Below are 17,544 nucleotides of genomic sequence, written 5' to 3' on the forward strand. Positions count from 1 at the left end.
AGGACTGAGGCGGAAAATCGCTACAATCGCCAGGGCGGCCGGAGTCTCTGGGGCGGAGCATCGAGCCTTTGAGTTTGAAATCTTGCCGCCCAGCCAGTGGGCGGGTCCCCGTCTGTGTGCTGTGATTGGGCGCCGCGCGGTGATAGCTATGCTGCGTGCCGTTTCTGTGGCAACGTGGCCCAGTCACAGAAATGTATCAATTCTTGTTCGTCGCTGATCGCAAACACAGCCAAGAGGCGTAAAGAACTTTTTAATTATGCTTGCCCCCCTCTTTTGTATAATGTTTAATCTCCCTTCCGCAGCTCCGTGCGTCAACCTCCCCTATCTAGGAGAAAAATGAACTTCTGGCGACATGGCACGTGGATGTGTTAGATTTTATATCTGAGATAGCGCGGGTCGGGTGACATCAAAAGCAGTACTTAGGGCCGTCCACATCGCAAGGTCAGACAGAAATTCTCGTACCAAGAAGGTTGTATTATTTTGTTATCGTTCTAAACATTATTAAGCCACTAAAATTTTCGAAAAAAAAAAAAAACATTTGATTAAAAACACTATTCGTTTGTGCTACTGTTATCATCATGCATAATTTGGAAACAAACATGCGCTGCACCGTCTGTCTGTAAAAATCTTAGTCAACATGGTTCCCGAAAAATCCCGGGATATCCCGATGAATCCCGATTTGATGCTTATCCCATGAACTGTACTGTGTTATCCCGAAAAAGATTGAAACTGTCTGACAAAACGACAAAATGTAATGTCAGATCCATGTTTATATAAACGTAAACAAACGCCCCCTCCCCCGGCCCCGCACCCACATTACAAAGTCGACAATAGTTACAGATGAACACAATTCTGTTTACTTTATTTTCAAAACGGCAGCAAGCCTAAATCTCTATACATACGAGATTCTATCAAGTCAGGAGCTAGTGTAAATTATGAGTTGTTTTTTTTTATTTAGAGCCGGCGGTGACATGCAAAAATTACACAAAGTCGCCGGCGTTCTGTGGAAATCTGCAGTCCTAATTGTGGATATTGAACCCCAAATCCCAATGCAATATTCTCTACTCGAGACTGGTATTCATATGACCGTATTTTACGAAGAAAAATGAAAACTGACCGCTGACATTGATCCACCGATCTCTTCTCGTGTCATACAAGGGCGGATGCCCATATTTGGAAATCTCGGGTGTTCCGTGCGTAGCGCTAGGGTCATTGACCGCGGTTATCGAACACGCTGTTCCATTGTTCCATGGTTGTTCGAATGTTCCAAACGCGTTCTTTTTGTTCGATTTTTGGCTTAAAATGCAACTTTTTTCACCCATTTTTTGCCAATAAAATCATTTTCTGACATCTATGTTGGCCAAAATGACCAAGGTTCAATGTCTAACGTACCAACCTACCAGCATGCTGAATTTCATTTTCCTCCAAGCTCTAATTACGAAAATATCTACGATTTTTAGGTGTTTGGAGAAGAGGAAGAGGAGGAGGAGGAAATGAGCAAATATAATATGTTTTCCTTCGGTAAACATAATTAAGATCATGCAAACCGCTGTGCAACAAGTTGCAACAAAATATGCACCAAAAAGCAACCCACGTGCTGTCAACCTACTCTGTCCGGATAAACAGACACACAAACCCTCAGCTCAGTCACCCGAAAGTAAAAAGAATTGCAACACCGGGTTATGAACAACAAGCCTGGAACGGCCTGTCCTTGGTGCTGAAACGCAGGTTCATTAAGCTGGCGTCCCTGCACTGCCGGTCGTATCTTTAATCGTCAATCAAAGGTCGCAGAATTTCAAGGCCCGTCAGGGAGTTGAGATTATTTCTGCTTGAAAATCTACCCTGCCACAGTGTACGGGGTTCGGTGACCTGCGAACATCAGCCGAGCCTACATCGCACTGATCGAGAGGACACCGGTCGTATGGGCTGCCGAAAATGTACCTTTGAGCTCACAGACTCGTCGGGCGCGCTGTTTTATTCTCTTACAGCTGTGTGACGCCGGCTTTACACGTCCGTTAGCTTTGCGTATTCATCAACTCAGTAGATGACGAGATTGCGATGATTCTAAACAGTATCATTATATCGATAAGGGGAGCTGGCGGGCAAGCCGATATGCAGCTGGCCAGGCCATGGTTATTCCTGGGTTGGGGAACTCGTCATACTTATATCGATCAGCATTGCTACAAATGCCGGGACTGGTGTAGAGGACCTACAATATTATCTATAATCAATACTATTGGGGAGGTAATAAAAGAGTGGCCCTAAGCTTGGTCCCGGTAATGAATTCAAATAGATTTATTACGATGATGTGTATTTCAAAATCTATAATCGCTATTCAGTCAGTTGTATTCTTTAGCTACAATGTTCCTTTAGTATATCTATGTACCAATCTGTCAATAAACCAATTTCTCATCATTTATGAACAGGATTTATCATGATCCACACGACCAGATATCATCAGGACAACCGCGCCAATAGAGATGACAATCAGTATTCTGGCGAGGCACTGCAGTAGCGGAGTCTTATTTTTCCATGGTGCAAAATCCCCAAAATTGCGAACACCCATATCTTAAACATTAGTATATGAAGAAATGGGAAACCACTTCATCACATGCATTGTACTGTACATATATAACAATATTTCAGCAAAACAAATAACAGTATGAATTCCACTAATAAAGGTAAAAGCACATTCGCATCGGCCTTTTATATCTGTTGTTATATAGCAGTAGGTGCAATACATTATACCGTGAACAACTGCAATAAAGTTTATATGATAAAAACACGTGCATTTTTCACCGTGAGCTGACCCCGATTCTCCCGTCCCCGGTGAACAAACTGCCGCATGAGGCGTGATAAATCACACCTGCTACGATAACTCTGTTTGTAACGGCCTGGTACACCACGGCAGGATGCAAATACAATATGCTACTGTGAAACGGGGCGTACTTTGAAAAGACGTGCCATCTTAGAAATCAGTCTAACAAACTAACTAATAAAGCGGAAGGCATAGTAAAACAGGATGGTTTAAATAACTAGCTCCAGAGATGGGACACTGATATAGAAGAACTGTATGAGATCTTCATCTTATATTACTGATCTACGTAATGACTGTCTCCTTTACATTCGATTCCTGTCGGCGGGTTTAACAAATATCCGGTCTGTACAGTAATCAGGTCAGTCTAATGCCTGCTATTCATCGCGGAGATGCTTCAAGATTGACGTCTTACAATTCAACTTCTCTCGTGTCTCTGATTCTTCTTTTTATCCTGCATGTATTTTACAAGTAAACAATGTACCTTACATTCATTTAGAACAGCATTTCCACCTAGCTTTCCTCATTTGGTTTTTGTTTACGGCTCACATGACTTTGGGGTCAAAGAGTAATGTGAGTTTAGTGGCCCCAAGGGTGCCCATGTTTAGTTCAATTAAGATAAGAACTGATTTAAACATACAGTTTTATATGTCCATACAGTAGATAACACATGGTGTGAACGTATTGGCATTTTAGTTGAGGGATCAGTCAGAAAAGAGCGCATCTGTAGAGATAAAGTCAAAACGCACATTTTATGGTTCGGTACATACTATCTGGGCACCTTTTCTTTTGGTTCGGCTCAAAGAGACACATGCAATCTAGTATACTTTGGCCCTATCGCTCAAAGGTAAGTAACCTTAAGCTTGATACCAGCATTGACGTAACCAATTTACCTGTACACGACTACCTCTCATTGAATTCCTGTCGTCTTATAAATAACTTGAGGATAACTAGAACAGCTAAACACGAGAGAGTTGATGCCAACAGAAGATTTGAATACATTTTTGAATGTGACAACTATCACAATGCAAAAATAAGTGAAGTGAATGCACACAAAGCTGCTTTGTTATCGGGAAACATACTGAAATCCACGACCAGTCCCATTTGATTGTAGTAGTCTATCATAGGTGCTGTAATTTAGTTGTAATGGTGTTGTAAAGTAGAATTTTAAGATTCATTTTGATATTTCTATTTTGTAGTTTGCACTTGACTGTATGAAAGTCATCATACTTTATGTTGCGTCGATAAAGGTTCAATTCTATAGCTATAAAATGTCAAATTATAGGAGGAAACCAGTCCAGTGATGATCGAACTGCTGCCATCCATGAAGGTGGCATGGCCTGCAGATTGATTATCTTTCCGATTTGTCGCAGTGTTGGGACGGTGACGTGTGTCTGCGCCACGTTATCGGTTAAACCAAGCAGATGTTGGGGGAGGATGGATATCGTTACGTTTTTCTAGCTACCCCTTTCCTGACAAACTTGAACCTCCACAAATCCCCAACATGGTCTTTAAGTGGCACGGGCAGGGACAGTCTGCTCCCAGGAAGGCGGTTTGACACAAAAACGTGCAGCCTCCCCATCTCCCGTCGCCGTGTTGGAGAGGAGACGGTATGACGTGTGTTATCTTCCCGGCGTCACGCAGACTGGACCGGGCTCTGTCATCACGCGATCTCAACAACACCGTGGGGAGGGGAGGGGGGCTTTGGGGCAGTACACCTCGCTCAAGCGAGCTAGCTTATATTCTTGACTTTGTAGATATGGATTAACTTTAGCTACTTCTCTATATTTGTTCTTAACTTAGTGCAATTAGCACGTGTCGGGCATGAATACGCGATAAGTTCATTGTCATTGCCATTGTCAGTACATCAATGGTGCCACTGTACAAGAATATTATGCAAGGCGTGTAATAGGAAAAGGAATCAGGAATTGAAAGGGAGCATCTGATGTACAAAAATTGAGGTGGATAATTGAAATACCTGAATATAATATAATAAAGGCTTCTTTATCTTTGGTAAGTTGTATACTTTAAGACGAAACGGGTGGACCGGGGTGGATTTTTTTTCAAATACAAATGTTAAAACATAAAGAAACCGCATAACTATAGGTTGTACATAACCAAACAACATGGTAAACATAATAAAAACGCGTATCTTATGACATACTAAGAGAACAATAGGATCAAATCAGTTTGCAACGTTTTTCCTAGATCCTAGCTTATCAGAATCATATGATGTGTAATAAATTCTCGGTGTCATTACTTACCTAAACTAGTCATTCCTTGGTTTGCTATTAATACTATTTACTATTTACCACCTCTATCTCGTTTTGAATTATTCTGGTTATGTCGATTAGTATTCCTTATGAATCTTTGTATTCCTCTAATCATGGTGTCTTATAAGCCTATATGGGCTGGTCGACTTGTTGCAAGACACAATAATTAACTATCATTCATCCATCCATTAAGGTCTTATCCATGGCAGTTGTTATTGCTCAGTTTTCTCGTGATCGATCACTTGGTATTCTGTGTCATTATTATTATGGTCGTTTATAGAAGTAAATGATTAAGTGATTCGGTGAAGGTTCTCTTACCCAGGGTACTCTGCACCGTCCGTCGGTAACGTCTTCTCCTTCGCACTCCGTCAACCCTCCGGGATCAGCACCACAGGCCTCTTCATAGAGTTGTGTTTCTTCTTCAACTTGCTCATCAGGCACTTGTGTATGGAGATGGAAGCCCTTGTCGTCTGCGAAGACTGTGAGTTCTTCTTCTTCTTGTTCCAGAGTTGTGAGTGTTGTAGAGTCGTCTGCAAAGTCCGAAGTTGAGGCGTCAGAAATCGACCTTTGCTTGTCTCTGTCGTGAAGTTTTCTGAAGAGTGGTCTCGGGTCGCTGGCGACTTTCCTCGGGAACCCTGACTCCGACTCAAACCCGATCGTGCCGTCCTGTTCTAACGAGTCTGGAGAGGTGATCGACCCGCTGTCGGAGAGGTTTAAATCTGACTTATCTCCGACGTTAGTAAAGAGAGACGTTGTAGAACTGTGAGTGACGACATCTGTGTCGGAACCTTCGGAAGACTTGTCTCCACCGACGTTCCTGAAGACTGCCTGAGAGGTTTGGAAGTGGCTCCTCTTTGGGGACGAGCTGGGATGGGGTCTACCTATACTGGCAATGGTCGCGCCGCCGTCAGCTCCCGATCCTGTAGATTCCGTGTCAGAAACGGCAGAACTGTCCCTGACGGTTCGAAATAAGGAGGACGTCGACGAGTAAACTGTAGAGCCTCGGCCTGACGTGGTCGACTCCTCCGTGGCGGACGAGACGGGCCTCTGCCCTACCGTGGTAAAAACGGCTTGCGACGTCTTCACGAGTTTCTTGCGAGGAGACTCGGAGGGGTTGGAGCCCAGGAGAGACGCCACGTTTTCTCCATTGGCTACGTCGGTGACCGTGCTGGAACCTGAAGGATTCTCCACAGTGGTGAAGACGGCCGCGGAAGCCCTGAGGAATTTTCTAGAGGGGGATCCCTGTGTGCTCTCCCTCCCCCTATCCGGCTGTCTGCCATGTGTGGTAGAGATGGAGTCCCTGAGATACGATTTGTCGCCGACGTTCAAAAAGATGGGGTTGCTCCGCGGTACCTTCCCTCCCCATCTCCTCTTCAATCCCTCGATGTCGAGCGATTTGCTGTCGTAAGCGCCCTGGATGGTGTAGAAGAACACGTTGGGTCGGCCCGTGGTCCAGGCGGCCCTGCCCGTCCTCTCTATGTGTTGAAACAGCGGCTCCGACTCGCTCCTGGATTCCGCCATGTTGTTTTTTGGGAGTGCTCCCTCCCCCCACAGCAGTTACCGCACGTGCCACTATGGCGACAGGGTCGCTACGTCTGATCGGGAGCCATCATTTCTCCCCGAGTCAGCGCCCCGGACAAAAATACATGGAGCTGCGCGGTGAACTCTGCACGCGCTTTCCAATACTAAACATACCGGGCTCATTACCATTCACAGACCTCAGGTGCAGTACAGACGGCACACCCGCACAGCTGCCGAAAAACCCATTTTAACTCATTTGTGAGTCATTTTTCTCAGTTTTACCGCGGCTTTGATTTGAAGTTTTTATTCCATAATTATACAATGATGTATAAGAGAATAAGACGTGACAGGCATGTGAACGCAGGGCAGGCGGGTCCCGGGGGACTAGAGTGGAGGCAAAACGCGGAGGAAAATCTCATTTCACGTGGAAGGGAGCCAGTCGCGCCGTAACGACCCCATGCAAATTCTAGACATAACCCAATTCACTCGGCGTTCAGTCGGATGATGTACTCGTCTGTTTGTCTGACGGAACAGGCGACGGTAAATCAGGGGAACGGTCCTGCCTAAAATTCAACCTATTTTGCGCCGGAGTGAAACCATTTCCCTTCCCCACCTGTCTCGTTAGCGCATAAAACAAACCCAGTCTAGGCCGGTCACAGGACTTGATTTCATCTGTCACAGCGATCAAATGCGATGGAAAGAGATAACTCTGCCCTTTCTCATATTGAATCTGCTAGCGTAATTCTTCAATGCTCCCTGAATTTGTCTCATCAATGACAAGTGACATTAATTTTTTTTTCAAGAATTGTTACACTGAATTGGGAAACTTGCCAACGAGAATTATTTTAAGCCCCAATTCAACACCAGGTCTCTATCATCTAATTCTGTCTTTGGCACTTAAACAAATTTATTATCGACCGCATAAGGCTCCCAGCTTGCTCCCTGCGCCACATGCCGTGCTGCGTGTATTTGCCTGAGTACCCTGGTCTGGCGACTACGGCATTATGGCTCCCCTGGGAACGAGAGGGAAGGAAATGCACCTGCTTCAGTAAAACGTCATTTCCGGTAATTCATTCAGCGTCATGGTCGTTTTTACGATTCCTCCTAACGTTACATGTAGACTAACGGTATCTTCAATAAATAATTGGGTGGCCGGGAGAACCAAAGGAAGAATTAATTTGCATGAATTTTGATTGATTGAGGGGGTACATGTATCTGTAACGTTAATGCTTCATCACATTTTTGGGCCTCTTCAGTGAAGAGCAGACCTTAAACCTTCCTTCGCGTATTTAGATGCATTTTGTTGTCATACACAAACTCTTGGTCAAAGTTACAAGGTAAGGAAGTAATGGTTTGATCTAAAACGTTAAATGTAAGCTGCATTGCTTATCACAAATGGAAGAAAATCCAGTATACAACTCAACAAAAGAATGTCTGATCGTGTGATTTGAGAATCTACTTACTGTGCAAAACTACCCACTACCTCCCATAATGCATATACACCTTGTAGGAAATTGAAAACACTGTCAGTGCCCAGATGTGCCAAGCATGTGGAAACAACTACAGAACAGAATCAAACCCACTGAAAACATGTCTAATACAGAGATAACAATCATCTTGAGCAGACATTACTCAACACAACAGTGGTTGTTCATACGCTTTATTCTCTCTTCTTCTTCCATGAAATACTCAGCAAGAAAACTGTCTGCATCTATTTAAATGACATAATTTACAGTGAGATGTCATGTAGAGGGTAGAGTTGTTTGAAGCCATCTTGGGAAAACCACTGGCTAGACAAAACATGTATGACATGATTCAATATAATCAAAAATAGTTCAACACAACTTTTCTTGCAAGTTCTACATTCAATTGGTTACATGTATGTGTGACCTCAACAAAGGTCAAGTTGATAGAATCATTTCCTGTGTCAAATTTTATCTCTTTCATCCCATATTTACACGCTATGCTCAGTCAAAACCAGGAGGAAAGAAATTCTGGATCACAAGTTTGTTCCACCCTTCACCGTGATATTCCTTCTAACTCAAAACAACCTGTTGACAATTTGCACAATTCTGTTAACTCTCTTTGTACAGCAATATCCTTAGTTCAAACAGATATTTAATTAAAGTGATGATGATAACAGGGATATGCCACTAGTCTCCTCTGCGCTGGTAAAGTAGACACCAGGGGATGCATGTGACTTAAGTGTTTTAAACAGGGCAAGCCCCTGTTTGACATGTAAGACATGGCCTCCCAACCGACTTCACACCTTGGTGGTCATCAACAAGGTCATAAATTGCTGGTGAGGTTGCTTACCAGTTAGAATGTGTCTGTACCAACCATCAGATTTAAAAAATCAAAGCCTGAAAAGTCATAATCTGCATGGATATGATTAGAGGAGCTACAATAGGACTTGGTTGGGGACTGGTTGGGAAGAAAATTTGTGAGAAGATATTTATATGTGTGACAAGTGCTCAAATTGAACACTGGATGGGTTTTGCTACAAAAGGCTGACAAAATGTACAAATGCCTACCTCTCCCACAAAGCTCTACCCATCTGTAGATCTACAACTACAGTAATTTGCCCCGGTCTGCAAGGGAACTTCTTCTCTAGCATCTCAGCTCTTCTTATATATATACAAACATGTGTGATACATTGGGTCCACTAGAGCCTCATCAAGCACATTACAGGTCTGTTGGATGGGGGGGGGGTAGAGATGGAAACACAAGAACTAGACTTCCACAAAAAAATCTGGTTTACATGAAAATTACTATCTGTTAAGGTTTTTTTTGTAAACCCTTATAGCGTGTCAACCCACTGCACTGTCTACAGGTAACACAATAAGGTGATAAATCACTACAATAACATTGCAGTATGTTTCTGTTTTTCTACATTAAATCTGTCTGAAGTACTCTACAAAGTCTGTACAGTTCAAAGTGTCTATAGAGATTTTTCATAGACGTCATATGAAAAGCCTGTATAGCATGGGTTATAGACAGAGGGGCTCTGTGTCTAGAAGGCGTTCTCGTAGGCCTGAACTTTGGCGATGATTCTCTCCAGCTGACGCCTGGCCTCACACATGGGGAAGTTCTGCATGTCATAGTACTGTGGTGCGATCTTTATCAACCTGAAATACAAGAAATTACAGGTGTAAGTATGATTTGTGCACTGTCTTCAGACTCACTCTCAGAGTAACGGAGGATTGATTCTCTCTTAGGTAAGGGTTCTACCTGGGTGTCCAACCTACATTCATAAACACAGGCATGAATACATCTGGATTTAGAGACCAGGAAAAAGTACTGAAATAATGTACAGAAAGTCCCCTCAATAAAGTGCATGTACTGAAAATTCTTGAGACAAAATGCTTCATTGAAAGTCATGATACAGGTATGTATCCATGCCCTACATAGAAATACTGAAGTACTGACCACTCTGGCTTGATGTCCGTGACTGTCCTGATGTAGTTCTTAGTGGTCAGTACAAACTCGTTGTACAGCACCCACTCCGGCTTGTGGTCCAGACAGGTGGACGGGTGCAGCTGCACCACCTGGTTGTCCTTCACTGTCAGGTAGTGACCGGTTCTCTCCAGGTGGGCAATCTGAACACAAAGGAAAGGTTTTTATGTTTAAACATATCATTACATTGTATCAAAACAAAAAAATGTAACGTCCTGTTTGACCTTCCTGTCAGTCTGTGGTTACACCATTTCTACCCTTACTTCCTGACACTCTACTGTATTCAAATAACTATGGACACACTAGCAAACAAACACGCCAAGAACAAATGGATGGATGGGAATGGGTGAATTGCATGGACTTTTCAAGGTGAATAAGTTGAATACAGGACATCAGAAGCTCCATGTACTGTGTACTGTGTACTATGTAAGGAGCATTAAAAGCTGACCTGCATGAAGAAGCCTGACACCAGGGCCTTGCGGATGTTGATGTAGTAGTCGCGAGATGTGAACTCCGTGCTGGTACGCCGCAGGTTGAAGCGTTCCATGATGCGGACCAGCTGCTGGCGTACGTTGTCCGCAGACTTGAGGGAGCGGAAGTTGATGAAGTTGTCGTAGCACCACTGGGTGTCTTCATGGTCTGTGGACAGACAAGGCACGTGAACAAGATGTAACAAGCCATTCCTAAAGTGCTTTAAGTAGAGAGACTTTCAAGTGTTTTTAGTAGATATGGCTGAATACAATGTGCCTCACAAGGCCTGACAAAAGTTTCAAAAATAATTTCCAAGAAAAAATCTTCTTGCTGATCATGTATTCAATGATACATAATCTATTGGAAAATGGCACCCTCCTTCTGGTCCTTTAAACATGCCCTTTTTCACTACTAGTACCTTACAAACATTTATTTGGAGTTTAGCTAATGAAAAGTGTTAATGTTTCCTCTGTGTAAAAGGCTTGGCCACAGGTGAGGCTGGCCATGTGAGTTACAACTGGAGGTGAAACATGCTTTAGGCACCTGCTTGAAACTGACAGCCATGGTAGGCTGAGCTGCAGTCTTGATTTGATGCCAAATTTGAGAATTTATTATGTTTTGGTGTACATGCAAAATGGCACCTTTCACATAACCTACAGTAACTAAAAATAAGAAATTGAAGATCTAGAAAATGACCTGGGACATATCTGGGACCTAACTACCTGTCAGGGCTCCCTATTGTGCCTAACATGTGGAAATAGCTATGAAACACAAGCAACCATAATGACTGGACTGAAAACAAAACCTCCATACACAGATGTAATAACTCACTCTGCTTGAAGGCATGGTAGACGTTGAGCAGAGTCAGGTGGTCTCCGTCGATGTGAGCGAACCTCATCTTGGCCTCGTCCGCGGCTTTCTTTGCCTCGTTGGGCCGCACAAAACACTGTGGGACTAAAACGTGTTGGTACCGGGCCAACATTTGCCCGCCAGATTAGTATTCACCTCACTGAACTGGAGGGGAGAGGATGGAGGGAGTGGGGGAGGGGGGGCAGGGACAACAGAAGTAGGGAATACAGACAGAAATATATCCTTTGTGATTGGAAAGCACACAGAATCTCTGAGATCATCCTTCTTTTTTAAATTTCTTTTGGTTGTTTTTCATAGAAATAAACAGATATGCACAGAATGGGCACAATGATAAAAAAATAACAAGAAACCAGAAATAAAGGACATGAAAAAGAGATTAAGAGATTAAATGTCATACATAGCATCCACTATCCTTCATCAGTGGTTGAGGTATTTTGTTCATGAACAATTTAAGGGATTCTTTTGGTGCATCTCTATTATGTCATTTTAGAATAAAAATCTTGGTTTCTGTTCAGTGCTTTCTAACACAAGTTCTTCTATGCTAATTCAAAAAGAGGGTTTTTCATGGAGGATTGAAATGGGTAGGTAAGAAGGAGATAAACTTAACAGTAGTTAAGTTAACATAAGTATGCAAAATGTGATTATCATTAAGTTTGTAAACCTTCATGCTATGAAATAGTGGGAAGTGTAGAAAAACAACAGAAGTATAGTTTCTTCTACATATATGCATATGACAAAAAGATTTAAGTCTGAAAATATTCCTTGCAAGTTGTAATGTTTACTCAAAAAACTTACACAAAGCACCATACTTGAGAAAATGCACATTTTGTGATAAAGAAGTTTGTTGAACGTCAGACAAATAAAAGCTACCCCCTCCCTCCCAACCCCCAGTGTCAGTTCAAGCCCCCTCAACAGGAATCCTTTCTAGCCAGACCCAGAAACAATTTTCCTTTGGAGAGAACCTGAACTGACGAGACTGCATCAAAGTAGCTGCCTGTTTGAAATCCTATAGGCATTTAAATAATGCACCAAATTTAGCATTTCTAAGTTGTTAAGAGGAATTTCTATTCCTAATACAGCATACAGGACAAACTTAGAGACCTTATGTCAATCTTCTAGTTTAACATGTTACAATTCAACAAATCCAAGAATGGAGAGATTCCTAGCCTTCTCGGTGAAAATAAGTAATATCTAAATATTTTGGCAATGGGCACAATGGAGGGGGAAACAAAACAGGTAAACTTTTTTGAGCACACATTCATGTATTGCTTTAGTAATTTGAATAAATAAATGCTTTGACAGAAACAAGCAGCAAACATGATGCAGTCGTGACTCGCGTGTCCACAGTACCTGATAGCATGGCTGTGACAGACAGGATCTCGTTTGAACAGTTGTGGTCACACGACGCGATGACCATCTTGGCGAGCTGAGGGTCCAGCGGGAACTCGGCCATCATGGAGCCCAGCTCGGTCAGCTCTCCGTCATCGTCCAGCGCTGCCAGATAGTTCAGGAGTTCCAACGCTCTCATCAGGGTCTCTGGGGCTGGTGGGAATACAACAGTGTGAGGAACAAAGACTACTGAGGTTAAAAATGATCAAGAAACACCTGTAATACCAGGGCACATGACCTTATTTTGCACAGAGAAATTATGTTGTTTATAACAACCTGTTTTTCCCCCAATCACTGCATTACAAACCATTTTGATTTTGTATGCCAGTTTCAGTAGACTTAAGTTACATCAAAGCTCACCAGGGGGATCCATGAAGTCAAAGTGTACCAGGTCGTCGATGCCCAGCTTCTTGAGCTGCAGCACGACAGAACCGAGGTTGGACCTGAGGATCTCGGGGTACGTCTGGTCCTGCATCTCCTGTTTGTACGCCTTCTCCGTGTACAGTCGGAAACACTTCCCTGGTCTCGTACGACCGGCGCGGCCGGCACGCTGAGCTGCACTCGCCTTACTGATGGCTGTTACCAGCAATGACTCCACCCGGATACGGGGGTTATACACCTGCAGCAGAATAGAGCAGCCAACATTCAGAACAACTACAGTCCTTTATAACCTCTTCTGAATTTCTTGTATTTATTACTGTGAATTTCTTACTGATTCTATGACTATTCCATTCACGCACTTGCAGTCCTTTAGTTCCTGAGTTTCTCCACTGTACCATTCACTTCCTACCTACAGGAAGACCATTTTGACCATCAATTCAACCTTCGTATTAGCCTGCTGTTACACCATTTCCCCCACACTTCCTGCTGAATTAAAATAACTACAGACACACAAGCAAACAAAGACCCGAAGAACAATACCTCCATGTAGGTTATGAATAAAATTAGTAGTGAAATACTGTAAATCCCAGGTCTAACCTTCTGTTTGGCGAAGCCTGGGTCGATCACGAACACCACACCGTCAATGGTGAGGGACGTCTCTGCAATGTTAGTAGACACCACGACCTTCCGTCCGATGGCCCCGTTAGGTTTGTTGGGTGGGGCAGACTCGAAGATTCGCTGCTGCAGGTTGGGTGGGAGGGTGGAGTAGAGAGGGATGACCTTCATCTCACCAACCTCCGGGCCAAGGTTATCCACTTCTCGTTTCATACGTTTACACGCCTCTTCAATTTCCTGTCAGAAAATGAAGTAAAAACAGTCTATTTTCAATGCACAATTTATGTAAATCTTGTGGGAATAGACTGTTACCAGCTACGCACATACTACTAATTGCTATAGCTGGTAGAGTAAATCCATGCACCCAAAGACCCATGTCAGAACGTCCCAAATCCGGGATAGTGATGAATCCCACCTAGACCTAGCAGCTCAGCAATGAATTGCAGGAATCTCTTTGTACTGACCTCTTGACCTGTGAGGAACAGTAGTATGTCTCCTTCTGTTTCCTCACACATGTGGATCTGTATAACAGTTCGTATGGCTGCCTCCAGGTAGTCTCTCTCAGGCTCAGGGGTGTAGAAAATCTCCACAGGATGTGTCCGGCCAGGGACACTCATGAGCGGAGCATTGTCAAAATAACCCTGGAACTTGCCTAGAGAGAAATGCAATGCATTGAGGTTTATTGGTGTTTTTCCACTTGTCTCTGTTCTAACAATCTAGTGTCTGACAGAGGAGAAGATACATACAATATCATCATTATTACAATATATTGATAATATAGAAACAGTTAATGTAAATCTCACAAATGCATACAGGATCTCATCTAATAAAGCTTCACAAGACCGACATGGAAATCAGGTCACACTGTAAAATCTGTGGGTCTAACTAAGATTTTCTCTATGGGCCTTGGAAACAGTCTTGCTGTTCCAGCCTGGCAGTGTCATGTCCCATACCTGCATCTAAAGTTGCACTCATGACCACAATCTTCAGGTCTCCCCTCTGTCTCACCACCTCCTTCAGCAGTCCCATCAGGATGTCTGTCGCCAGCGTACGTTCATGAGCCTCGTCCAGCAGGATCACCCCGTAACGCTCCAACAACGGGTCCGCCATGGCCTCACGCAGCAGCATACCGTCTGTCATGTACCTGTACAGGAGGGGGAGAAATTCTGTCATATTCATAAAATCCTACAAACTGGCGTTTTGGTCTCTTCTCTAATACATTACAGTCAACATGCATCTCATGCAATAATCAAGGCTAAATAAACTGCACAAGATCTACAGAATTTAGCTTGTCTTTCAATTTTTTCCTCAACTATAACCTAAATAATATTCTGAAATCTTACAAAATTGACTAACTTAAACCTTTTCCCAGCTGCCTAACCCCTTAACCAATAGAGCCTACTTCAGTTTGCTGATGGTTAAGACATAATACTTGCCAAGTACCTTTTCTTCATAAATTTAAAACTCTGACATGTTCAGAGCTGACAACAGAAGTCTTTTTGTCAAACGACAGACTTACTTGAGGATTGTCTTCGCACTGGAGCAGTCCTCGAACCTGATGGAGTAGCCGACCTCCTGTCCCAGGATCACGTCCATTTCATCCGCCACACGCTGCGCCACTGACATGGCCGCCACTCGACGCGGCTGGGTACAGGACACGCCTCGCTTTGGGTTGTATGCACGGACGTACTCCAAGCACCACTGGGGAACCTGGGAAAAGATGGGAAAGATACAACAGCACACGATGAGTGTACTTCTGGACATTACAAATATTTGGCTACAAACTGTGATTTGTACTAAATTGTAGACCAATAATTGTAATTTGCAGACAGAAAAATCCTACAGGTAACTCTGATCCCTGAACTGTGTGGTTTTCCCAGACCCCCTCAACCCCTCTCCCTTTATTTTTTGGGACAGCCCAATGGTGAACTTGAACCCTAACCTGTGTTGTTTTCCCAGACCCAGTCTCTCCCACCAGTACGATGATCTGCTGTCCTCTCATCATCTCCATGAACTTGTCCTTGTACTCCACCACGGGCAGCAGCATGCGTTTCTTCAGGATGTCGTGGAAGCGTGCCGTGTAGGGCATGCCTGTGAAGGGGTTGATGGTGGGGACGGTGTTTGGTTTGGGCATGCTGATCACAGAGTTGGAACTCTTGCTTCCACTCGAACTGTTGCTGTGGAGAGAGGAAGTCAAGTATGTTCATCTTTTTATTTTCAAACCAGTTAACTTGGACTGTTACAACCGATGGTGTCTAAAAGAAATAATGCTATTTGGCCTCTGAACAGTTTTATAGTATGTTCCATAGTGATACGTCCTAAAATTTGTTAGTAATGTTACTGGTGCTGGTAAAATTTGTATGGTGCTGGTAAATTTTCAATATCACTTGCACCAGTAGAAGAAACCATTTCAAACACTGGAAGCACATTAGAAGACTGATTCACTGGCATGCAGCCAAACTTGCATAACTGCATCTGGTTCCGATAAAATTGACTCGGTCCAGTTTATGATGCTTTTTGTTGTGCTCCTGTTAGTGTGTATGTTGGTCGTACTAACACTAACACAGTAACCAGCTACATGTGCAAGGAGCCTTGACTACACTTCCTGACTTCTATGATTTCTACTGGCGCTTGCCTGGCCAACAGAAGAGCCTGGTGCTTCAGACTATGTAGGTTGACCTTCCCAGCCGCTGAAGGTCGAGTATTTTACTGCTGCGCCGTCAGAAAAGAGTTTGACTGCGCGCCTTCACGAGCCATAATTTATTTCGTCACGAAAGCCTCCTCGAGGACTAGATTTTCAACTAACGGAGCTCTTTTTTCCATGCTTGTCACCTCACTAACTATACTGTCCTACAACTCACCTGTATCCTGAGTCTCTGTGCCTTTTACTGTGGGAGTCTCCCACATCTAGTCTGTGTCTTTTAGACATTTTATCCCGAATTTTGCGGACTGCGAGACGGCAAAATGAAAGAAGATGGCGCCGACCCGGCAAATTTTCTACCCCGGTCTCAGACGGTACGTAATTCCACAATGCTTTGCGCTGCGTGTTAAACCGCAGAGCATGACGGTCGGTTTTTGACGAGGTATGTCGTAGATTCAGGTTGACATGACGCACGTTTTTAAACGAGGTATCGCAGGTCGTTATTTACGGCGGTCAGCCACGGTGAAGAGCCACGCTGCCATTGGTCAGCTATGTAGGATGGTTCAGTGCGGTGTAGAATGGTGCCATTCTATTGGTTACCTTAGTTGAACGACGGAAACACTGTAGTTTCACCCATAGGTGACCTCGGCGATTTGTGCTGTCGGTTGTCCGGCTTTTAAGCCAGCTATACCTCGAAAGACCAGCGATACCTCCTTGTACAAGTAATATATGTACGGATGTTAGGTCTGGGGACAAGGTAAGACACTGTACAGGTTCGGCTCTTAGGTGTAGGGACAAGGAAAGAGCAGATTAAAGTTGTCCAAGCCGGGTAGAAGCTCTGCTCTAGTTTCGGCCGCTCTTCATGCTTCAATTGACTGTACAGGAAATGTATGCACGCACGTCTCTTAGGTCTACGAACCTGGTAAGGCACCGTACATGTGATATATGTACTTCTCTTAGATCTAGGGACCAGGTAAGGCACCGTACAGGTAATATATGCACGTCTCTTAGTTCTGCGGGCCAGGTAAGGCACTGTACAGGTAATATGTGCGTCTAGGATTCAGGTAAGGCACCGTACAGGTAATATATGCACGTCGCTTAGGTATAGGGAC

The 17,544-nt window shown here is 43.7% G+C and overlaps 3 protein-coding genes across 4 annotated transcripts in view; 1 reads left to right on the forward strand and 2 right to left on the reverse strand.

The window, feature by feature from the left end:
• LOC109478552 (dihydropyrimidinase-like) overlaps positions 1–6,791 on the reverse strand; it is a 26,792-nt gene extending 20,001 nt beyond the window's left edge. The window contains exon 1 of one of the 2 annotated variants that reach the window (XM_019780168.1): positions 5,407–6,791. In XM_019780168.1, the coding sequence (XP_019635727.1) occupies positions 5,407–6,609 (1,203 nt within the window). In that variant the 5' untranslated portion in view covers positions 6,610–6,791. The remainder of the gene's footprint in view (positions 1–5,406) is intronic. The other variant, XM_019780169.1, reaches the window with a different exon arrangement.
• A 1,802-nt stretch (positions 6,792–8,593) lies between these two features.
• Positions 8,594–16,819, reverse strand: LOC109478530 (putative pre-mRNA-splicing factor ATP-dependent RNA helicase PRP1). Its single transcript, XM_019780142.1, has 12 exons — positions 16,653–16,819; positions 15,734–15,968; positions 15,311–15,501; positions 14,745–14,935; positions 14,256–14,443; positions 13,774–14,028; positions 13,156–13,414; positions 12,757–12,948; positions 11,368–11,490; positions 10,514–10,704; positions 10,039–10,208; positions 8,594–9,737 (listed from the first exon to the last, which is right to left on the reverse strand). Exons 1-12 carry the CDS (start codon positions 16,718–16,720, stop codon positions 9,623–9,625), a joined length of 2,178 nt encoding a protein of 725 aa, XP_019635701.1. The 5' UTR covers positions 16,721–16,819; the 3' UTR covers positions 8,594–9,622.
• Positions 16,816–17,544, forward strand: part of LOC109478531 (probable ATP-dependent RNA helicase DDX56) — a 9,900-nt gene continuing 9,171 nt past the window's right edge. The window contains exon 1 of the mRNA XM_019780143.1: positions 16,816–16,908. The gene's annotated coding sequence lies outside the window, so the exon portion shown is untranslated. The remainder of the gene's footprint in view (positions 16,909–17,544) is intronic.

This window comes from Branchiostoma belcheri, unplaced genomic scaffold (genome assembly GCF_001625305.1).
Source record: "Branchiostoma belcheri isolate BF01 breed outbred unplaced genomic scaffold, Haploidv18h27 scaffold44, whole genome shotgun sequence".
Taxonomy (NCBI): Eukaryota; Metazoa; Chordata; class Leptocardii; order Amphioxiformes; family Branchiostomatidae; genus Branchiostoma; species Branchiostoma belcheri.

Bases quoted from the DNA above. Each gene is read 5' to 3' on its own strand.
- LOC109478530 (XM_019780142.1), bottom strand. From the start codon at position 16,720: ATGTCTAAAAGACACAGACTAGATGTGGGAGACTCCCACAGTAAAAGG. The intron at 10,209-10,513 runs GTCAGCTTTTAA...CTTTGTGTTCAG, and splicing joins TGTCAGGCTTCTTCATGCAG to ATTGCCCACCTGGAGAGAAC. The intron at 9,738-10,038 runs GTCAGTACTTCA...CTTGTATTTCAG, and splicing joins ACGGACATCAAGCCAGAGTG to GTTGATAAAGATCGCACCAC.